The sequence below is a fragment of the Ranitomeya imitator genome, chromosome 9, assembly GCF_032444005.1.
Source record: "Ranitomeya imitator isolate aRanImi1 chromosome 9, aRanImi1.pri, whole genome shotgun sequence".
NCBI lineage: Eukaryota > Metazoa > Chordata > Amphibia > Anura > Dendrobatidae > Ranitomeya > Ranitomeya imitator.
In genome coordinates, this window is record NC_091290.1 from 153395522 (window position 1) to 153418571 (window position 23050).

The 23050-nt window shown below is 51.3% G+C and overlaps 1 protein-coding gene across 1 annotated transcript; it reads left to right on the top strand.

Moving 5' to 3' along the window:
* The first annotated feature begins 1929 nt into the window (after window positions 1-1929).
* KCNG4 (potassium voltage-gated channel modifier subfamily G member 4) lies at window positions 1930-21219 on the top strand. The gene is made up of 3 exons (XM_069739496.1): window positions 1930-2207; window positions 11134-11916; window positions 20356-21219. The coding sequence occupies exons 2-3, from the start codon at window positions 11167-11169 to the stop codon at window positions 21112-21114; spliced, it is 1509 nt and encodes a 502-aa protein (XP_069595597.1). The 5' UTR covers window positions 1930-2207; window positions 11134-11166; the 3' UTR covers window positions 21115-21219.
* Window positions 21220-23050: the final 1831 nt, after the last annotated feature.

Consider the following 23050-nt stretch of genomic DNA (forward strand, 5'->3'; position numbering starts at 1 on the left):
TTTGCAGGCGTTGGGGGAGGTGAGGCGATTCCTAGAAATAGAAGCAGGTAAATTCTGTCCCCTGAGAAATCTGCAGATTATTCTGATCTTCTAATTTTCCTCCGAGGACGCGGAGACGTAACCAGAGGCGCGGAAGGAGGAGGCGCAGGGTGCACTTTCTTTCTGTCCGTCGCCCCCCCGTCTCCGCTCATTTCCTCCTCTTCTATGCCGTCACATTAATGATCGCGACCAAAAGTCGTAGAGAATCTGAGCTGTGAGATTTCGTTGTGCCGCGTTTACTTTACATGGCCACAGACGTCGCGACCTCATGTGTCAGCAACGTGGGAAAACCCTAGATATGGAGGAGAGAGGGGCAGGAGGAGGAGAGGGGCAGGAGGAGAGAGGGGCAGGAGAAGAGAGGGGCAGGAGGAGAAGTGGGGCAGGAGAAGAGAGAGGCAGGAGGAGAAGTGGGGCAGGAGGAGAGAGGGGCAGGAGGAGGAGAAGGAGAGGGGCAGGAGGAGGAGAAGGAGAGGGGCAGGAGGAGAGAGGGGCAGGAGAAGAGGGGCAGGAGGAGAGAGGGACAGGAGAGAGGGACAGGAGGAGAGGGGCAGGAGGAGAGAGGGGCAGGAGGAGAGAGGGGCAGGAGAAGAGAGGGGCAGGAGGAGAAGTGGGGCAGGAGAAGAGAGAGGCAGGAGGAGAAGTGGGGCAGGAGGAGAGAGGGGCAGGAGGAGGAGAAGGAGAGGGGCAGGAGGAGGAGAAGGAGAGGGGCAGGAGGAGAGAGGGGCAGGAGAAGAGGGGCAGGAGGAGAGAGGGACAGGAGAGAGGGACAGGAGGAGAGGGGCAGGAGGAGAGAGGGGCAGGAGGAGAGAGGGGCAGGAGAAGAGAGGGGCAGGAGGAGAAGTGGGGCAGGAGAAGAGAGAGGCAGGAGGAGAAGTGGGGCAGGAGGAGAGAGGGGCAGGAGGAGGAGAAGGAGAGGGGCAGGAGGAGGAGAAGGAGAGGGGCAGGAGGAGAGAGGGGCAGGAGAAGAGGGGCAGGAGGAGAGAGGGACAGGAGAGAGGGACAGGAGGAGAGGGGCAGGAGGAGAGAGGGGCAGGAGAAGAGGGGCAGGAGGAGAGAGGGGCAGGAGGAGAGAGGGGCAGGAGGAGAGAGGGGCAGGAGGAGGAGAGGGGCAGGAGGAGAGAGGGGCAGGAGGAGAGAGGGGCAGGAGGAGAGAGGGACAGGAGGAGGACAGGGGCAGGAGGAGAGGGACAGGAGGAGAGAGGGGCAGGAGGAGAGGGGCAGGAGGAGGAGAGGGGCAGGAGAAGAGAGGGGCAGGAGGAGGAGAGGGGCAGGAGAAGAGAGGGGCAGGAGGAGAGGGGCAGGAGGAGAGAGGGGCAGGAGGAGAAGGGCAGGAGAAGAGGGGCAGGAGGAGAGAGGGGCAGGAGAAGAGGGGCAGGAGGAGGAGAGGGGCAGGAGTAGTGGGGCAGGAGTAGAGAGGGACAGGAGGAGAGAGGGACAGGAGGAGAGAGGCAGGAGGAGAGAGGGGCAGGAGTAGTGGGGCAGGAGTAGAGAGGGGCAGGAGGAGAGAGGGACAGGAGGAGGAGAGGGTCAGGAGGAGGAGAGGGGCAGGAGGAGGAGGGGGCAGGAGAGGGGCAGGAGGAGAGAGGGGCAGGAGGAGGAGGAAAGGGGCAGGAGGAGAGGGGCAGGAGGAGGAGTGAGGCAGGAGAGAGGGGCGGGAGCAGAGAGGAGGAGAGGGGCAGGAGGGGGAGAGGAGGAGGAAAGGGGCAGGAGGAGAGAGGGGCAGGAGGAGGAGAGAGGGGCAGGAGGAGGAGGAGAGGGGCAGGAGGAGGAGGGGGCAGGAGGAGGAGGGGCAGGAGGAGAGAGGGGCAGGAGGAGGAGAGGGTCAAGAGGAGAAGGGCAGGAGGAGGAGGAGAGGGTCAGGAGGAGGAGGAGAGGGGCAGGAGGAGGAGAGTGGAGGAGAGGGGCAGCAGGAACAGAGAGGGGCAGGAGGAGAGGGGCAGGAGGAAATGTTGGAGGAGGCGACAGTGAGAGGAGGAGAGGGGCAGGAGGAAGTAGGAGGAGAGGGGCAGGAGAAGAAAGTGTGGGGCAGGAGGAGGAAATGTTGGAGGAGGCGACAGTGAGAGGAGGAGGAGACGACAGACAGCGCTCCACACATTCCCTGTATTCTGCTGCAGCCGCCCGAGAGGAGATGGATGGAGAGGAGCGGAGAAGACGAGTGCACTTACCTGGTGAGAGACCTACCATCACCCCCATCATCTACTACTACTTCTACCCCAGGGCATCACCCAGTACTATGCATGTCATTTATAGAGAAATCCATGATGGGAAAGTGGTGGTGTATCACACATGATGGGATTAGAAACACAGCTCAGCAGTCAGTATCACACAGGATAGGATTAGATACACGGCTCAGCAGTCAGTATCACACATGATGGGATTAGATACACGGCTCAGCAGTCAGTATCACACAGGAGAGGATTAGATACACAGCTCAGCAGACAGTATCACACAGGAGAGGATTAGATACACAGCTCAGCAGTCAGTATCACACAGGATAGGATTAGATACACGGCTCAGCAGTCAGTATCACACACGATGGGATTGGATACACGGCTCAGCAGTCAGTATCACACAGGAGAGGATTAGATACACGGCTCAGCAGTCAGTATCGCACAGGAGAGGATTAGATACACAGCTCAGCAGTCAGTATCACACAGGATAGGATTAGATACACAGCTCAGCAGTCAGTATCACACAGGATAGGATTAGATACACGGCTCAGCAGTCAGTATCACACAGGATAGGATTAGATACACGGCTCAGCAGTCAGTATCGCACAGGAGAGGCTTAGATACACAGCTCAGCAGTCAGTATCACACAGGATAGGATTAGATACACAGCTCAGCAGTCAGTATCACACAGGATAGGATTAGATACACGGCTCAGCAGTCAGTATCACACAGGATAGGATTAGATACACGGCTCAGCAGTCAGTATCGCACAGGAGAGGCTTAGATACACAGCTCAGCAGTCAGTATCACACAGGATAGGATTAGATACACAGCTCAGCAGACAGTATCACACAGGAGAGGATTAGATACACGGCTCAGCAGTCAGTATCACACAGGATAGGATTAGATACACAGCTCAGCAGACAGTATCACACAGGATAGGATTAGATACACGGCTCAGCAGACAGTATCACACAGGATAGGATTAGATACACGGCTCAGCAGTCAGTATCGCACAGGAGAGGCTTAGATACACAGCTCAGCAGTCAGTATCACACAGGATAGGATTAGATACACAGCTCAGCAGTCAGTATCACACAGGATAGGATTAGATACACGGCTCAGCAGTCAGTATCACACAGGATAGCATTAGATACACGGCTCAGCAGTCAGTATCGCACAGGAGAGGCTTAGATACACAGCTCAGCAGTCAGTATCACACAGGATAGGATTAGATACACAGCTCAGCAGACAGTATCACACAGGAGAGGATTAGATACACGGCTCAGCAGACAGTATCACACAGGATAGGATTAGATACACAGCTCAGCAGTCAGTATCACACAGGATAGGATTAGATACACGGCTCAGCAGACAGTATCACACAGGATAGGATTAGATACACGGCTCAGCAGTCAGTATCACACAGGAGAGGCTTAGATACACAACTCAGCAGACAGTATCACACAGGATAGGATTAGATACACAGCTCAGCAGACAGTATCACACAGGAGAGGCTTAGATACACAGCTCAGCAGTCAGTATCACACAGGATAGGATTAGATACACAGCTCAGCAGTCGGTATCACACAGGATAGGATTAGATACACAGCTCAGCAGACAGTATCACACAGGATAGGATTAGATACACAGCTCAGCAGTCAGTATCACACAGGAGAGGATTAGATACCCGGCTCAGCAGTCAGTATCACACAGGAGAGGATTAGATACACGGCTCAGCAGACAGTATCGCACAGGAGAGGCTTAGATACACAGCTCAGCAGTCAGTATCACACAGGAGAGGATTAGATACACGGCTCAGCAGTCAGTGTCACACAGGATAGGATTAGATACACAGCTCAGCAGTCAGTATCACACAGGATAGGATTAGATACACGGCTCAGCAGTCAGTATCACACAGGATAGGATTAGATACACAGCTCAGCAGACAGTATCACACAGGATAGGATTAGATACACAGCTCAGCAGTCAGTATCACACAGGATAGGATTAGATACACGGCTCAGCAGACAGTATCACACAGGAGAGGATTAGATACACAGCTCAGCAGTCAGTATCACACAGGATAGGATTAGATACACAGCTCAGCAGTCAGTATCACACAGGATAGGATTAGATACACAGCTCAGCAGACAGTATCACACAGGATAGGATTAGATACACAGCTCAGCAGACAGTATCACACAGGAGAGGATTAGATACACAGCTCAGCAGTCAGTATCACACAGGAGAGGATTAGATACACAGCTCAGCAGACAGTATCACACAGGATAGGATTAGATACACAGCTCAGCAGACAGTATCACACAGGAGAGGATTAGATACACAGCTCAGCAGTCAGTATCACACAGGATAGGATTAGATACACAGCTCAGCAGACAGTATCACACAGGATAGGATTAGATACACAGCTCAGCAGTCAGTATCACACAGGATAGGATTAGATACACGGCTCAGCAGTCAGTATCACAGGATAGGATTAGATACACAGCTCAGCAGTCAGTATCACACAGGATAGGATTAGATACACAGCTCAGCAGACAGTATCACACAGGATAGGATTAGATACACAGCTCAGCAGTCAGTATCACACAGGATAGGATTAGATACACAGCTCAGCAGTCAGTATCACACAGGATAGGATTAGATACACGGCTCAGCAGTCAGTATCACACAGGGTAGGATTAGATACAGCAGACAGTATCACACAGGATAGGATTAGATACACAGCTCAGCAGTCAGTATCACACAGGATAGGATTAGATACAGCAGACAGTATCACACAGGAGAGGATTAGATACACGGCTCAGCAGTCAGTATCACACAGGATAGGATTAGATACACGGCTCAGCAGACAGTATCACACAGGAGAGGATTAGATACACAGCTCAGCAGTCAGTATCACACAGGATAGGATTAGATACACGGCTCAGCAGTCAGTATCACACAGGAGAGGATTAGATACACAGCTCAGCAGTCAGTATCACACAGGAGAGGATTAGATACACAGCTCAGCAGACAGTATCACACAGGAGAGGATTAGATACACAGCTCAGCAGTCAGTATCACACAGGATAGGATTAGATACATGGCTCAGCAGTCAGTATCACACAGGATAGGATTAGATACATGGCTCAGCAGTCAGTATCACACAGGGGAGGCTTAGATACACAGCTCAGCAGACAGTATCACACAGGATAGGATTAGATACACGGCTCAGCAGACAGTATCACACAGGGGAGGCTTAGATACAGCTCAGCAGACAGTATCACACAGGAGAGGATTAGATACACAGCTCAGCAGTCAGTATCACACAAGGCAGGATTAGATACACAGCTCAGCAGACAGTATCACACAGGAGAGGATTAGATACATGGCTCAGCAGACAGTATCACACAGGATAGGATTAGATACATGGCTCAGCAGTCAGTATCACACAGGGGAGGCTTAGATACACAGCTCAGCAGACAGTATCACACAGGATAGGATTAGATACACGGCTCAGCAGTCAGTATCACACAGGATAGGATTAGGTACACAGCTCAGCAGACAGTATCACACAGGAGAGGATTAGATACACAGCTCAGCAGTCAGTATCACACAGGATAGGATTAGATACATGGCTCAGCAGTCAGTATCACACAGGGGAGGCTTAGATACACAGCTCAGCAGACAGTATCACACAGGAGAGGATTAAATACACAGCTCAGCAGTCAGTATCACACAGGGCAGGATTAGATACACGGCTCAGCAGACAGTATCGCACAGGATAGGATTAGATACACAGCTCAGCAGTCAGTATCACACAGGGCAGGATTAGATACACTGCTCAGCAGACAGTATCACACAGGAGAGGATTAAATACACGGCTCAGCGGACAGTATCACACAGGAGAGGATTAGATACACAGCTCAGCAGTCAGTATCACACAGGATAGGATTAGATACATGGCTCAGCAGTCAGTATCACACAGGGGAGGCTTAGATACACAGCTCAGCAGACAGTATCACACAGGAGAGGATTAAATACACAGCTCAGCAGTCAGTATCACACAGGGCAGGATTAGATACACGGCTCAGCAGACAGTATCGCACAGGATAGGATTAGATACACAGCTCAGCAGTCAGTATCACACAGGGCAGGATTAGATACACTGCTCAGCAGACAGTATCACACAGGATAGGATTAGATACACAGCTCAGCAGACAGTATCACACAGGAGAGGATTAAATACACAGCTCAGCAGTCAGTATCACACAGGGCAGGATTAGATACACAGCTCAGCAGACAGTATCGCACAGGATAGGATTAGATACACGGCTCAGCAGACAGTATCACACAGGGGAGGCTTAGATACACGGCTCAGCAGACAGTATCACACAGGATAGGATTAGATACACGGCTCAGCAGACAGTATCGCACAGGAGAGGCTTAGATACACGGCTCAGCAGACAGTATCACACAGGATAGGATTAGATACACAGCTCAGTAGACAGTATCACACAGGATAGGATTAGATACACGGCTCAGCAGACAGTATCGCACAGGATAGGATTAGATACACGGCTCAGCAGACAGTATCGCACAGGAGAGGATTAGATACACGGCTCAGCAGTCAGTATCACACAGGGGAGGCTTAGATACACAGCTCAGCAGACAGTATCACACAGGAGAGGATTAGATACACGGCTCAGCAGTCAGTATCGCACAGGATAGGATTAGATACACAGCTCAGCAGTCAGTATCACACAGGAGAGGATTAGATACACGGCTCAGCAGTCAGTATCGCACAGGAGAGGCTTAGATACAGCTCAGCAGACAGTATCACACAGGATAGGATTAGATACACTGCTCAGCAGACAGTATCACACAGGATAGGATTAGATACACGGCTCAGCAGACAGTATCACACAGGGGAGGCTTAGATACAGCTCAGCAGACAGTATCACACAGGAGAGGATTAGATACACAGCTCAGCAGTCAGTATCACACAGGAGAGGATTAGATACACAGCTCAGCAGTCAGTATCACACAGGATAGGATTAGATACACGGCTCAGCAGTCAGTATCACACAGGAGAGGATTAGATACACGGCTCAGCAGTCAGTATCACACAGTATAGGATTAGATACACGGCTCAGCAGTCAGTATCACACAGGATAGGATTAGATACACGGCTCAGCAGACAGTATCACACAGGAGAGGATTAGATACATGGCTCAGCAGTCAGTATCACACAGTATAGGATTAGATACACGGCTCAGCAGTCAGTATCACACAGGATAGGATTAGATACACGGCTCAGCAGTCAGTATCACACAGGAGAGGATTAGATACACTGCTCAGCAGACAGTATCACACAGGATAGGATTAGATACACGGCTCAGCAGTCAGTATCACACAGGAGAGGATTAGATACACGGCTCAGCAGACAGTATCACACAGGATAGGATTAGATACACGGCTCAGCAGTCAGTATCACACAGGAGAGGATTAGATACACGGCTCAGCAGACAGTATCACACAGGATAGGATTAGATACACGGCTCAGCAGTCAGTATCACACAGGAGAGGATTAGATACACGGCTCAGCAGACAGTATCACACAGGATAGGATTAGATACACGGCTCAGCAGTCAGTATCACACAGGAGAGGATTAGATACACAGCTCAGCAGTCAGTATCACACAGGAGAGGATTAGATACACAGCTCAGCAGTCAGTATCACACAGGATAGGATTAGATACACGGCTCAGCAGTCAGTATCACACAGGAGAGGATTAGATACACGGCTCAGCAGTCAGTATCACACAGGATAGGATTAGATACACGGCTCAGCAGTCAGTATCACACAGGAGAGGATTAGATACACTGCTCAGCAGACAGTATCACACAGGATAGGATTAGATACACGGCTCAGCAGTCAGTATCACACAGGAGAGGATTAGATACACGGCTCAGCAGACAGTATCACACAGGATAGGATTAGATACACGGCTCAGCAGTCAGTATCACACAGGAGAGGATTAGATACACGGCTCAGCAGACAGTATCACACAGGATAGGATTAGATACACGGCTCAGCAGTCAGTATCACACAGGAGAGGATTAGATACACGGCTCAGCAGACAGTATCACACAGGATAGGATTAGATACACGGCTCAGCAGACAGTATCACACAGGATAGGATTAGATACACGGCTCAGCAGTCAGTATCACACAGGATAGGATTAGATACACGGCTCAGCAGTCAGTATCACACAGGAGAGGATTAGATACACGGCTCAGCAGTCAGTATCACACAGGAGAGGATTAGATACACGGCTCAGCAGACAGTATCACACAGGGCAGGATTAGATACACAGCTCAGCAGTCAGTATCACACAGGAGAGGATTAGATACACGGCTCAGCAGTCAGTATCACACAGGAGAGGATTAGATACACGGCTCAGCAGTCAGTATCACACAGGAGAGGATTAGATACACGGCTCAGCAGACAGTATCACACAGGATAGGATTAGATACACAGCTCAGCAGTCAGTATCACACAGGAGAGGATTAGATACACGGCTCAGCAGTCAGTATCACACAGGATAGGATTAGATACACGGCTCAGCAGTCAGTATCACACAGGAGAGGATTAGATACACGGCTCAGCAGTCAGTATCACACAGGAGAGGATTAGATACACGGCTCAGCAGACAGTATCACACAGGGCAGGATTAGATACACAGCTCAGCAGTCAGTATCACACAGGAGAGGATTAGATACACGGCTCAGCAGTCAGTATCACACAGGAGAGGATTAGATACACGGCTCAGCAGTCAGTATCACACAGGAGAGGATTAGATACACGGCTCAGCAGACAGTATCACACAGGGCAGGATTAGATACACAGCTCAGCAGTCAGTATCACACAGGAGAGGATTAGATACACGGCTCAGCAGTCAGTATCACACAGGAGAGGATTAGATACACGGCTCAGCAGTCAGTATCACACAGGAGAGGATTAGATACACAGCTCAGCAGACAGTATCACACAGGATAGGATTAGATACACGGCTCAGCAGTCAGTATCACACAGGAGAGGATTAGATACACGGCTCAGCAGTCAGTATCACACAGGAGAGGATTAGATACACGGCTCAGCAGACAGTATCACACAGGAGAGGATTAGATACACGGCTCAGCAGACAGTATCACACAGGATAGGATTAGATACACGGCTCAGCAGTCAGTATCACACAGGAGAGGATTAGATACACGGCTCAGCAGTCAGTATCACACAGGATAGGATTAGATACACGGCTCAGCAGTCAGTATCACACAGGAGAGGATTAGATACACGGCTCAGCAGTCAGTATCACACAGGAGAGGATTAGATACACGGCTCAGCAGACAGTATCACACAGGATAGGATTAGATACACGGCTCAGCAGTCAGTATCACACAGGAGAGGATTAGATACACGGCTCAGCAGTCAGTATCACACAGGATAGGATTAGATACACGGCTCAGCAGTCAGTATCACACAGGAGAGGATTAGATACACGGCTCAGCAGTCAGTATCACACAGGAGAGGATTAGATACACGGCTCAGCAGACAGTATCACACAGGAGAGGATTAGATACACGGCTCAGCAGACAGTATCACACAGGATAGGATTAGATACACGGCTCAGCAGACAGTATCACACAGGATAGGATTAGATACACAGCTCAGCAGACAGTATCACACAGGATAGGATTAGATACACGGCTCAGCAGACAGTATCACACAGGATAGGATTAGATACACAGCTCAGCAGACAGTATCACACAGGATAGGATTAGATACACAGCTCAGCAGACAGTATCACACAGGATAGGATTAGATACACAGCTCAGCAGACAGTATCACACAGGATAGGATTAGATACACGGCTCAGCAGACAGTATCACACAGGATAGGATTAGATACACAGCTCAGCAGTCAGTATCACACAGGGCAGGATTAGATACACAGCTCAGCAGTCAGTATCGCACAGGGCAGGATTAGATACACAGCTCAGCAGTCAGTATCGCACAGGATAGGATTAGATACACGGCTCAGCAGTCAGTATCACACAGGAGAGGATTAGATACACGGCTCAGCAGACAGTATCACACAGGATAGGATTAGATACACAGCTCAGCAGTCAGTATCACACAGGGCAGGATTAGATACACAGCTCAGCAGTCAGTATCGCACAGGGCAGGATTAGATACACAGCTCAGCAGTCAGTATCGCACAGGATAGGATTAGATACACAGCTCAGCAGTCAGTATCGCACAGGATAGGATTAGATACACAGCTCAGCAGTCAGTATCACACAGGAGAGGATTAGATACACGGCTCAGCAGACAGTATCACACAGGAGAGGATTAGATACACGGCTCAGCAGACAGTATCACACAGGATAGGATTAGATACACGGCTCAGCAGACAGTATCACACAGGATAGGATTAGATACACAGCTCAGCAGACAGTATCACACAGGATAGGATTAGATACACGGCTCAGCAGACAGTATCACACAGGATAGGATTAGATACACGGCTCAGCAGACAGTATCACACAGGAGAGGATTAGATACACAGCTCAGCAGTCAGTATCACACAGGGCAGGATTAGATACACAGCTCAGCAGTCAGTATCGCACAGGGCAGGATTAGATACACAGCTCAGCAGTCAGTATCGCACAGGATAGGATTAGATACACGGCTCAGCAGACAGTATCACACAGGGGAGGCTTAGATACAGCTCAGCAGACAGTATCACACAGGAGAGGATTAGATACACAGCTCAGCAGTCAGTATCGCACAGGGCAGGATTAGATACGCCATCAGTGTCCCTGCTCAGTAATGTCCTCCTCTCCACAGTTCTCCGTGTGAAGTGCCAGCTCTTGGGCAGACATGCCGATCATCTCTGGGGGTAACGAGCCCGATTACAGCAATCTGAGCTACTCGTCCAGCATTACGCTCAACCACTTCTTCCCGGTGGTCTCGGACTCGCAGACACTGAAGGGGGTGCAGTACCAGCGGGCGAAAAGGATCCACGACCCTGACGATCTGTACACCCGCGACTTTAAGCAGGGGATCGTGATTAATGTGGGCGGCATCCGCTACCTGCTGCCCTGGAGCACGCTGGACGACTTCCCCATGACCCGACTCGGGAAGCTGAGGTTCTGCAGCAGCTACGACGAGATCATCCAGGTGTGCGATGACTTTGATGAAGACACCAATGAGTTCTTCTTTGACCGGAGCCCGTGTGCGTTCAGTATGATCGTCAGCTTCATGGCGGCGGGGAAGCTGCGGCTCCTGCGGGAGATGTGCGCCCTGTCCTTCCAGGAGGAGCTGCTGTACTGGGGCATCGAGGAGTCCAGCCTGGAGCGCTGCTGCCTCAGGAAGCTCTTCCAGAAGCTGGAGGACCTGGCCGAGATCAGCAAGGAGGAGGAGGCGCAGCGGACGCGGGAGACCATCTGTGTGCTGGAGGACCACTCCACCGTGGGCCAGTGCATGAGTGGGCTGCGGGACATGGTGGAGAACCCGCAGTCCGGACTCCCCGGGAAGGTGTTCGCCTGCCTGTCCATCCTCTTCGTGGCCACCACGGCCATCAACCTGTGTATCAGCACCATGCCAGACCTCCGCGCCGAGGAGGACAGGGTGAGTGATGGCGTGAGACTGCACCGTCGTCCCAGCCAGGGCCGGTGTTAGACAACGCGGGGCCTCAAATGCTCACATATCGCACCATCACACAGAAACATTTCTGTTGTATGTACATGCGCTGAGTTCAGGACGCTAAACGAGCACGGCCAACAATATTGAAGTCGTTTGACGCTTGTTTCCCGGACTCATTAGGGTAGGTGCACAGGGTCAGTAATCGCCAGCGCTTTGGACGCAGCACATGTCCGCTGCCGGCTGCTGAACACAGGTGAATCCGCATGTGATCATCAAACCGTGAAGATTCACTGCGTCCAATACATTGTACAGGTGACATTTATCTTGCGAAGACAAATAAAGATAAATGAACATGCTGCGGTCTGGAAAGATGCGCCACATGTCCGTCTCTGCGGGTGAGCTGCGGACGTCTGTGCATACATAGTGGGCATGGGATTTCCACTATGCTGTAACAAGTACACAGCGTCCAAGCCCGAATAGTTTACTGACCTTGTGCACCTACCCTTACTCAGGCTGAGGAAGAATGATAGGGACAGAAGGTCCTCTATACAGTGTAAGGCAGGTCCCATATAGTACACATAGTAAAATGCACTCATCATGGTCCTCAGAGTATAATGCAGGCCCCACAAATACACAGTTTAGTGCAGCACCCCTCACACACAGTATAATGCAGCCCCCCAGGTATAAAGCAGCCCCCCCACAAACACAGTATAATGCAACCCCCACACACACAGTATAATGCGGCCCTCCCACACATAATAGTGCAGCCCCCAAATGCAGTATAATGCAGCTCCCTAAGAGTATAATGCAGCCCTACACACAGTATAATACAGCTCCCTAAGAGTATAATGCAGCCCCACACACACTATAAAGCAGCCCCCTCAGAGTATAATGCAGCCCCACCACAAACACAGTATAGTGCAGCCCCCCCACACACAGTATAGTGCAGCCCCCACACATACACAGTATAATGCAGCCCCCCACACACACACTATCGTGCAGCAGACACACACACACAAATACTTACCTTTCCTCCTTGTTCCCCAGCTGCTCTGACTTCTGCAAAGTGTCTCAGTGTCTTATCAGCTCCACTGCTGAAACAGGCTGAGTCAGAGGTAGAGGGGAAGTGATGGGAGAGAGTCACATGACGCTTTCTCCTCCATCACTGCTTTCAACTGTATGCGATACGGGGAGTGGGTCGCCACCTGGCTCCTCTTACTTAGGGGCCCCATAACGGCCACTGGCTGGGGGCCCCAGGAGGTGAGGGGGCCCTAAGAGGCTGCCTGGTCTGCCTGCCCCTAACGCTGGCCCTGGTCCTGGCTGGTCTGATGGAGTGCCCCATTGTATTCTCTGGAGATTGCACCAGTCTTTCTTCAGGTGGAGGGAGCGCCCTATTGTATCCTCTAGAGACTTCACCGTTGTCCTGGCGGAGGGAGCACCCCTTTGTATCCTTTGGAGATTGCACCTGTCGTTTTCCAGATGGAGGGACCACCCCATAGTATCCTCTAGAGCAGAGGTCCCCAACTCCAGTCCTCAAGGCCCACCAACAGGTCATGTTTTCAGGATTTCCTTTGCATTGCACAGGTGATGCAATTATTACCTGGGCAAAACTAAGGAAATCCTGAAAACATGACCTGTTGGTGGGCCTTGAGGACTGGAGTTGGGGACCTCTGCTCTAGAGACTGCACCCGTCTTTCTCCAGGTGGAGGGAGCGCCCCATTGTATCTTCTGGAGACTGCACCTGTTGTTCTCAAGATGGAGGGAGTGCCCCATAGTATCCTCTGGAGATTGCACCTGTCTTTCTCCAAGTGGAGGGACCGCCCCATTGTATCCTCTGGAGATTGCACCTGTTGTTTTCCAGGTGGAGGGAGCAGCCAATTGTATTTTCAGGAGATTGCACCTGTCGTTCTTCAGATGGAGGGAGTGCTTCATAGTATCCTCTGGAGATTGCACCCATCTTTGTCCAGGTGGAGGGACCGCCCCATTGTATCCTCTGGAGATTGCACTCGTCTTTCTCCAGGTGGAGGGACTGCCCCATTACATCCTCTGGAGATTGCAGCTGTCATTTTCCAGGTGGAGGGAGCACCCCATTGTATCATCAGGAGATTGCACCTGTCGTTCTCCAGATGGAGGGAGTGCCCCATTGTATCCTCTGGAGATTGCAACTGTCGTTCTCCAGGTTGAGGGAGCTCCCCATTGCATCCTCTGGAGATTGCACCTGTCATTCTCCAGATGGAGGGAGTGCCCCATAGTATCCTCTGGAGATTGCACCATTGTCCTGGCGGAGGGAACACCCCATTGTATCCTCTGGAGATTGCACCTGTCGTTTTCCAGGTGGATGGAGCGCCCCATTGTATCCTCTGGAGATTGCACCTGTCGTTCTCCAGGTGGATATAACGCCCCATTGTATCCTCTGGAGATTGCACCATTGTCCTGGAGGAGGGAGCGCCCTATTGTATCCTCTGGAGATTGCCTCTTGTGTTCTCCAGATGGAGGAAGCACCCCATTGTATACTCTGGAGATGGAACTATGTCTTTCTCCAGGTGGAGGGAGCGCACTATTGCGTCCTCTGGAGATTGCACCATTGTCCTAGTGGAGGGAGCTCCCCATTGTATCTTCTGGAGATTGAACCTGTCGTTCTCCAGGTGGAGGGAGCCCCCCATTGTATCCTCTGGAGATTGCACCTGTCATTCTCCAGGGGGATGGAGCGCCCCATTGTATCCTCTGGAGATTGAACCTGTTGTCCTCCAGGTGGAGGGAGCACCCCATTGTATCCTCTGGAGATGGCACCTGTCGTTCTCCTGGGGGAGGGAGCCCCCCATTGTATCCTCTGGAGATTGCACCTGTCATTCTCCAGGGGGATGGAGCGCCCCATTGTATCCTCTGGAGATTGAACCTGTTGTCCCCCAGGTGGAGGGAGCACCCCATTGTATCCTCTGGAGATGGCACCTGTCGTTCTCCTGGGGGAGGGAGCACCCCATTGTATCCTCTGGAGATTGCACTTGTCGTTCTCCAGGGGGAGGTAGCGCCCCATTGTATCCTCTGGAGATTGCACCTGTCATTCTCCTGGGGGAGGGAGCACCCCATTGTATCCTCTGGAGATTGCACCTGTCATTGTCCTGGTGGAGGGAGCGCCTCAATGTATCCTCTAGTGATTGTCCCTCGTGTTCTCCAGGTGGAGGGATCGCCCCATTGTATCCTCTGGAGATTGCACCTGTCATTCTACTGGTGGAGGGAGCACCCCATTGTATCCTCTGGAGATTGAACCTGTCGTTCTCCAGGGGGAGGAAGCACCCCATTGTATCCTCTGGAGATTGCACCTGTAATGCTCCTGGTGGAGGGAGCGCCCCATTGTATCCTCTGGAGATTGCACCATTGTCCTAGTGGATGGAGCGGTTATGATTTGGTGGCCTTGGAGCAGCATGAGACATACTCTGGAGAAGGTGGTCCCTGTACTGACCGCAAACCCTGAACCTGGCAGCGCAACTAAAAGTAGACGTGGGGGGTACCTAACACTCCCTAGACCCCTCGGCACAGCCTAAGATCTAACTACCCCTAAAGACAGAAACAGGAAACCTATCTTGCCTCAGAGAAAATCCCCAAAGGATAGATAGCCCCCCACAAATATTGACTGTGAGAGGAGAGGGAAATAACATACGTAGATATGAAATCAGATTTTAGCATAGGAGGCCATACTAGCTAAAAAGAAAGAATAGAACAGAGTACTATGCGGTCAGTATAAAAACACTAGAAAATATCCACCGCAGAAAATACGGATCACCACATCTGACAAAAGACATGGGGGGTATATCTGCATCTCCAGAGAAATAGCTAGGCTGCAAAAAATCCTTCACAGACCAAGCTGGACAAGACAAAAACATGAAAATGCACAGAACTATAAGGTCTACTGCAGGTGGACAGCAAAAACAAAGCCAGGACTTATCTTTGTAGAAAAGCACAGCAAACTGGAGAGACCAGCAGGGAAGTGAATCCTTCAAGAACAATGGACAACTGGCACTGACTAAAGGATCCTGCAAAGCTATATACCCCAGTGAGTCCTGCAGTTAGTACATACACATGTCCACTCCTGCAATCCAGGCACAACTGCATTACCCTCTACAACCACTGAAGGGAGCCCAAAAGCTGAATTCACAACAGGGAGCACCCCATTGTATCCTCTGGAGCAGTGTTCCCCAAGTCCGGTCCTCAAGAGCCACCAAAAGGACATGATTTCAGGATTTTCTTAGTATTGCACAGGTGATAATTGCATGACCTTCACAGGCAATAATTGCATCACCTGTGCCATACTAAGGAAATCCTGAAAACATGACCTGTTGGTGGCTCTTGAGGACCGGAGTTGGGGAACACTGCACTCCATTGTATCCTCTGAAGTTTGCACCTGTCGTTCTCCTGGGGGACGGAGCACCCCATTGTATCCTCTGAAGTTTGCACCTGTCGTTCTCCTGGGGGACGGAGCGCCCCATTGTATCCTCTGGAGATTGCACCTTGCGTTCTACTGGGGGAGGGAGAACCCCATTGTATCCTCTGGAGATTGCACCTTGCGTTCTACTGGGGGAGGGAGCACCCCATTGTATCCTCTGGAGATTGCACCTTGCGTTCTACTGGGGGAGGGAGCACCCCATTGTATCCTCTGGAGATTGCACCTGTAATTCTCCTAGTGGAGGGAGCGCCCCATTGTATCCTCTGGAGATTGAACCTGTTGTTCTCCAGGGGGAGGGAGCGCTTCATTATATCCTCTGGAGATTGCACCTGTCATTCTTCTGGTGGAGGGAGCGCCCCAATGTATCCTCTGGAGATTGCTCCAGGTGGAGGGAGCAAGACAGTGCAGATCTAATAGTAGGACATGGACTATTAAGTGGAAGAAGCAAATTCCACAGCAGCACAGAGTATTTCAGGATAAGAGTGTGACAGTCCTGTGGGAGGTCAGACATAGTGTGAAAGGATCAGGATCCACAGCAAAGAGTATTTAAGGAAAGAGTGTGCAGAACGTATGGGGGTCACACACAGAATTTCAGGGGCAGCAGTATAGTCTACAGCAGCACAGAGGATTTCTTGCAGCGGGGGCTGAGCTGTAACTCTATAGTATTACATCCCTGCCACCCTTATATCAGCACTCTCTTCCCCTGACGGATCCGATTGCGGTGTCCATTTGTGGCCGTAATCAGAGCGGTGTCGCAGGCGGCTCTACAGTTCCCTTATGCCTTCATTAATTGGTCCGGCCATCACTTGGGGTTTTCACTTTCAGATCAGTAAATTGATGTCTCTAATTTCACCCGTGCTGAATATTTCATGTCTGGTCTGCCTGCCGAGTCTCATACACCTCTGAAACACTCTGTGCTGCTGTGGACTCTGCTTCTCCTGCGGCTCCACCAGAAGCGTGAGTGCCGTCATCCGCACATATCACTGGAGTCATGTGTCCGGGGAACCGATACTGATCGCAGGGATCAGGTTCCTGGGACAGGAGTCACCTCATCTCACACATACATCCCAGCATATACTTCAGTCTCCTCCAGAGCTGCACTCACTATTCTGCTGCTACATGGTATCTTATCCTCCAGTCACTTCCAGAGCTGCACTCACTATTCTGCTGCTACATTGTGTCTTATCCTTCAGCCACCTCCAGAGCTGCAGTCACTATTCTACTCCTCCTTTTGATGCAGCGCGGGGAGGGTTTGGTGGAGATGGTGCCTGATTTCAGGACCTGATACCAGTAGATGAGTGCCGAAACTAAGGGGCAGGAGTGCGAAGACTAAGGGGCGGGAGTGCGGAGAATAAGGGGCGGGAGTGCGGAGAATAAGGGGCGGGAGTGCGGAGAATAAGGGGCGGGAGTGTGGAGAATAAGGGGCGGGAGTGTGGAGAATAAGGGGCGGGAGTGCGGAGAATAAGGGGCAGGAGTGCGGAGAATAAGGGGCGGGAGTGCGGAGAATAAGGGGCGGGAGTGTGGAGAATAAGGGGCGGGAGTGTGGAGAATAAGGGGCAGGAGTGTGGAGAATAAGGGGCAGGAGTGTGGAGAATAAGGGGCCGGAATGTGGGGAATAAGGGTCAGGAGTGTGGCGAATAAGGGGCGGGAGTGTGGAGAATAAGGGGCAGGAGTGTGGAGAATAAGGGGCAGGAGTGTGGAGAATAAGGGTCAGGAGTGTGGAGAATAAGGGGCCGGAATGTGGGGAATAAGGGTCAGGAGTGTGGCGAATAAGGGGCGGGAGTGTGGAGAATAAGGGGCAGGAGTGTGGAGAATAAAGGGGCAGGAGTGTGGGGAATAAGGGGCGGGAGTGTGGAGAATAAGGGGCAGGAGTGTGGAGAATAAGGGGCAGGAGTGTGGAGAATAAGGGGCAGGAGTGTGGAGAATAAGGGGCAGGAATGTGGGGAATAAGGGGCGGGAGTGTGGAGAATAAGGGGCGGGAGTGTGGAGAATAAGGGGCAGGAGTGTGGAGAATAAAGGGGCAGGAGTGTGGAGAATAAGGGGCAGGAATGTGGGGAATAAGGGGCGGGAGTGTGGAGAATAAGGGGCGGGAGTGTGGGGAATAAGGGGCGGGAGTGTGGAGAATAAGGGGCGGGAGTGTGGAGAATAAGGGGCGGGAGTGTGGAGAATAAGGGGCGGGAGTGTGGAGAATAAGGGGCAGGAGTGTGGAGAATAAAGGGGCAGGAGTGTGGAGAATAAGGGGCAGGAATGTGGGGAATAAGGGGCGGGAGTGTGGCGAATAAGGGGCGGGAGTGTGGAGAATAAGGGGCAGGAGTGTGGAGAATAAGGGGCAGGAATGTGGGGAATAAGGGGCGGGAGTGTGGAGAATAAGGGGCGGGAGTGTGGAGAATAAGGGGCGGGAGTGTGGAGAATAAAGGGGCAGGAGTGTGGAGAATAAGGGGCAGGAATGTGGGGAATAAGGGGCGGGAGTGTGGAGAATAAGGGGCGGGAGTGTGGGGAATAAGGGGCGGGAGTGTGGAGAATAAGGGGCGGGAGTGTGGAGAATAAGGGGCGGGAGTGTGGAGAATAAGGGGCGGGAGTGTGGAGAATAAGGGGCGGGAGTGTGGAGAATAAGGGGCGGGAGTGTGGAGAATAAGGGGCGGGAGTGTGGAGAATAAGGGGCAGCACTGGGGATATTAGGGTTACAGAAACATCATGTGTTTGTCAATAAAATGTAACAACGTGTGGAATGTTTACAATTGCCCGTCAGTAACCATAGAAACAGCGACTAAAAAGCAAAAACAATAAAGAGGCAAAATGTGAAAACTTTTGGCCACAACTGTAGAAGCAAATATAAGAAACATTGTAATACATCGTAAACTTCTGTCTCCACCTATAAGCCACTTTTCGTCTCCTAAACTCGTCATTCTCTCTGAAAACTGCTAAAATCCATCCTGCTGAAAACTAGATGGACACGGCTCACTGAGGGATCAGATTACAGACGCCTAAGGGACGTAATGTAGGTGAGCTAGGAAAGCACAGTAATATAGAGATCAGGCTGCTGCTTCTGGTTATTATCTGACCCCAGGGATGGACACACAGCAGCACAGCTGTAAAGCGTCCTCCATGCTGCGTCTTCTAGTCAGTGTTTATCCCACCCAGAGCTGGATTCACAGCTACACTGCTCAGACCTGCTGTACAATGTCCTCCATGCGGCTACTGCTTTCTTGTGAAGTGTTTAATATAATCTCAGAGCTGTATTCACAGCTACACAGCACTGCTGTGCTCTTCTAAATGTTGTCAATATTGATGCTGCTTTCTAGTAAGTGTTTTGTGGCACCCCAGATCAAGATTCAATGTTACATTGATCAATCCTGTTATGTAATTCCCTGCTTTCTAATAGTTTAATCTTTCCTTAGAAGTGTACTCATAGTTATACTCCTCAATACTCCTGTGTAATGTGGATGCTAGATTCACCTCTATACTGCTCAGTACCGATGTATAAAGTACTACATGATACTGCTTCCAGTAAGCATTTTACCTCACCCCTGCACTGGTTTGAGAGCTACACTCTCAGTACTATTGAATAATGTCCACCATGCTGCCTTTCAGTAATTGTTTTATCTCACCCCAGTGCTGGATTCACAGCTACACTTCTCAGTACTGAAGGTTAAAATATTGCATGATGCCGTTTCCAGTGTTTTATCTCACCTCAGAGCTGGATTCACAGCTACATCGCTCAGTATTTCTGCATAATATCTTGCATGCTTCTTTTGATCATATCGTACATAGAGACAGGAGAGCAATAATTCCTCATATCCATGTATGCTGAATATGGAGACATCATAGCAGCTTGCCTTCCCACACCAGCTCAGAGACAACTGAGGATTAAGGGGGGAATTAGTGAAAGTGCAGGATACGAGTATATAATGGCCAGAAAGTTCTATTGCTCTTGTTCACAGTGCAGGTTTTGTACTGAGCACTCTCTTCTTTTTCGGCTCCAGGGTGAATGTTCTCAGAAATGCTACAACATCTTCATCATCGAGACGGTCTGCGTGGCCTGGTTCTCTCTAGAGTTCCTGCTCAGGTTCGTTCAGGCCAAGAGTAAGTGCAAGTTCTTCCAGGGTCCGCTGAACATCATCGACGTGCTGGCCATCTTACCCTACTACGTGTCTCTCATTGTGGAGGACGAGCAGAAAACTCTGGAAAAGCCAGGCAGCAATTCCTACTTGGAGAAGATTGGGCTTGTGCTGCGGGTCCTGCGTGCCTTGAGGATTCTGTATGTCATGCGTCTGGCCCGTCACTCGCTGGGCCTGCAGACTCTGGGCCTCACTGTGCGCCGCTGCACCCGGGAGTTCGGCCTCCTCTTGCTCTTCCTCTGCGTAGCCGTCACACTTTTTGCTCCTCTCGTCCACTTGGCGGAGAATGAAATGGGCCGATGCCAGGAATTCACCAGCGTGCCCGCGTCCTACTGGTGGGCCATCATCTCCATGACCACAGTTGGCTACGGTGACATGGTGCCCCGAAGCATCCCGGGGCAGGTGGTGGCACTCAGCAGCATCCTGAGTGGCATCTTGATCATGGCGTTCCCCGCCACATCCATCTTCCACACCTTCTCACGCTCCTACTCCGAGCTGAAGCGCGACCAGGAAAGACTCCAGAGCCGCCTGATGAGGCTGAAAGATGCCGACCAGTCTGGAGAGAGCGACACCTTCAACGACACGGACAGCCTCATGTCCGACGACACCTACAAGTATTTCTAGTAGACAACACGTGACGTTATATGGAGCCAAGCCATGAGCCCAATACTGAGGCTTTAACAGCTGTGTAACAGAGCACCAATAAAAGCCATACGTTTATATACAATCCATACGTGTCTGCCGTGTGTTCCACCATCAGACCCTTATCAGGGTGACCCCCAAATCCCACAGTGTTCTCCGCGGTCTGATCGATGGCTGAACGGACACTGAGCTGGAAGCAGAAATACACCCGGAATGTCACAGTTATACAGAACGGAGGCAGTCACATTGGCGAGGGCACGGTGACAGCGGCGAGGGCACGGTGACAGCGGCGAGGGCACGGTCACAGCAGCGAGGGCACGGTGACAGCGGCGAGGGCACGTCATAGCGGCGAGGGCACGGTCACAGCAGCGAGGGCACGGTCACAGCGGCGAGGGCACGGTGACAGCGGCGAGGGCACGGTGACAGCGGCGAGGGCACGGTCACAGCAGCGAGGGCACGGTCACAGCAGCGAGGGCACGGTGACAGCGGCGAGGGCACGTCATAGCGGCGAGGGCACGGTCACAGCAGCGAGGGCACGGTCACAGTGGCGAGGGCACGGTCACAGCGGCGATTACGGCACGGAGCGCAGTATTGGAGATAAAGGTTCAGCAAGAAAGGGGCAGCAGAGTTTACCTGCCGCGGTCTCAGTACTAATGCCCTCCGGATGCAGCAAACCCATGTAATAATGATGGCGGCAACACAGAACTCATCAGTATTTTGCACCTGTGTTGCCGCCATCTTCACCACATGGGTTTGCTGCATCCCGAGGTCATTAGTACTGAGACCGGGGCAGGGAAACTCTGCTGCCCCTTTTTTTTTTGCTGTATTAATCCCTGGAGGATTTTTATTCCTCTTTTTGTGGCTTTGCTTTTAGGTTTAGATAAATATTCAGATAAGCCCTGACGGCCAATCCAGAATCTTTGCTAATCAAAAATGTCTGTAAAATATTCCCATCACAGGGTCCTACTCCGGGGTATCACACAATCAACAGAGCGAGAGATGCGTGAACAGTCCAAGGACCTTTATCAACTGGAAACCCAAAAGGTCCATGAAACAATCCACCACACAGAGGATAAAACAGTCCAGGAGCACGGGTGCAGTCCAGTAACGGACAAATGCCCCCGCTTACAGATCGGTAAGGCAGTGCGGCCCCTCCAGCAGTAATTCCAGGGTAATCGGGGTTTCTCCAAGTCTCTCTGGGGTGCTGGCCTTACCATCAGCGTCCCACAAAGGAGCCATCTTACTGGTCCATCTGTCCTCACATCCCCTCCTTATATCCAGGGGTAGGCAGACAGGTTGGAGGGTTTTCAGGCCCCCAGACCTGAGAATGGTTCCTCAGAGATCAAGGCACTAACGGGTGATATGTGCCATTTGGAGAGCAGAGGGTCCTGACTGGATAATCAGAATAAGTCAGCAGGGGGTCATCAAGAGGCATGGGCACATTCAGGCTGCAGATGGTAACTGAGCTAATTCAATTATCAAACTTTTTATAAGGTAATTAAGACTCTAGACAAGGCGGGGAATAAACAGAATGATGCAGAGCAACAAGACAACACTCCTAAAATCAGTAAAAATAGGAACATACATAGAATGATACCCCACACTCCACATCTCACCATCACAAATCCCAACTGCAGGAAATCTACTGAGCGAGGAGCAGACGATCATCATTGCACAGGTAGGACCGGATGGGTAGAGCCTTCTAAAACCTCCATACTAAAAGCCTCCTCCTAGGTCCAGACTGATCCTGTGCAGTGTCTACCTAGAGTGCAGGTCCTGGTGTCCAACCCCCTGCCGGATTCACTAAACCCTCTCAGACAGGTGTCTGTCCAGCCTCTGTGTGAAAACTTCCATTGAAAGAGAACTCACCACCTCTCGTGGCCGCCTGTACCACTCATTGATCACATCACTGTCAAAA

What these genes read in the sequence shown, in the direction of transcription:
- KCNG4 (XM_069739496.1), top strand. Translation starts at nt 11,167, where the DNA reads ATGCCGATCATCTCTGGGGGTAACGAGCCCGATTACAGCAATCTGAGC. An exon ending in TCCGCGCCGAGGAGGACAGG is followed by an intron (nt 11,917 to 20,355) that starts GTGAGTGATGGC and finishes TTTCGGCTCCAG; the next exon opens with GGTGAATGTTCTCAGAAATG.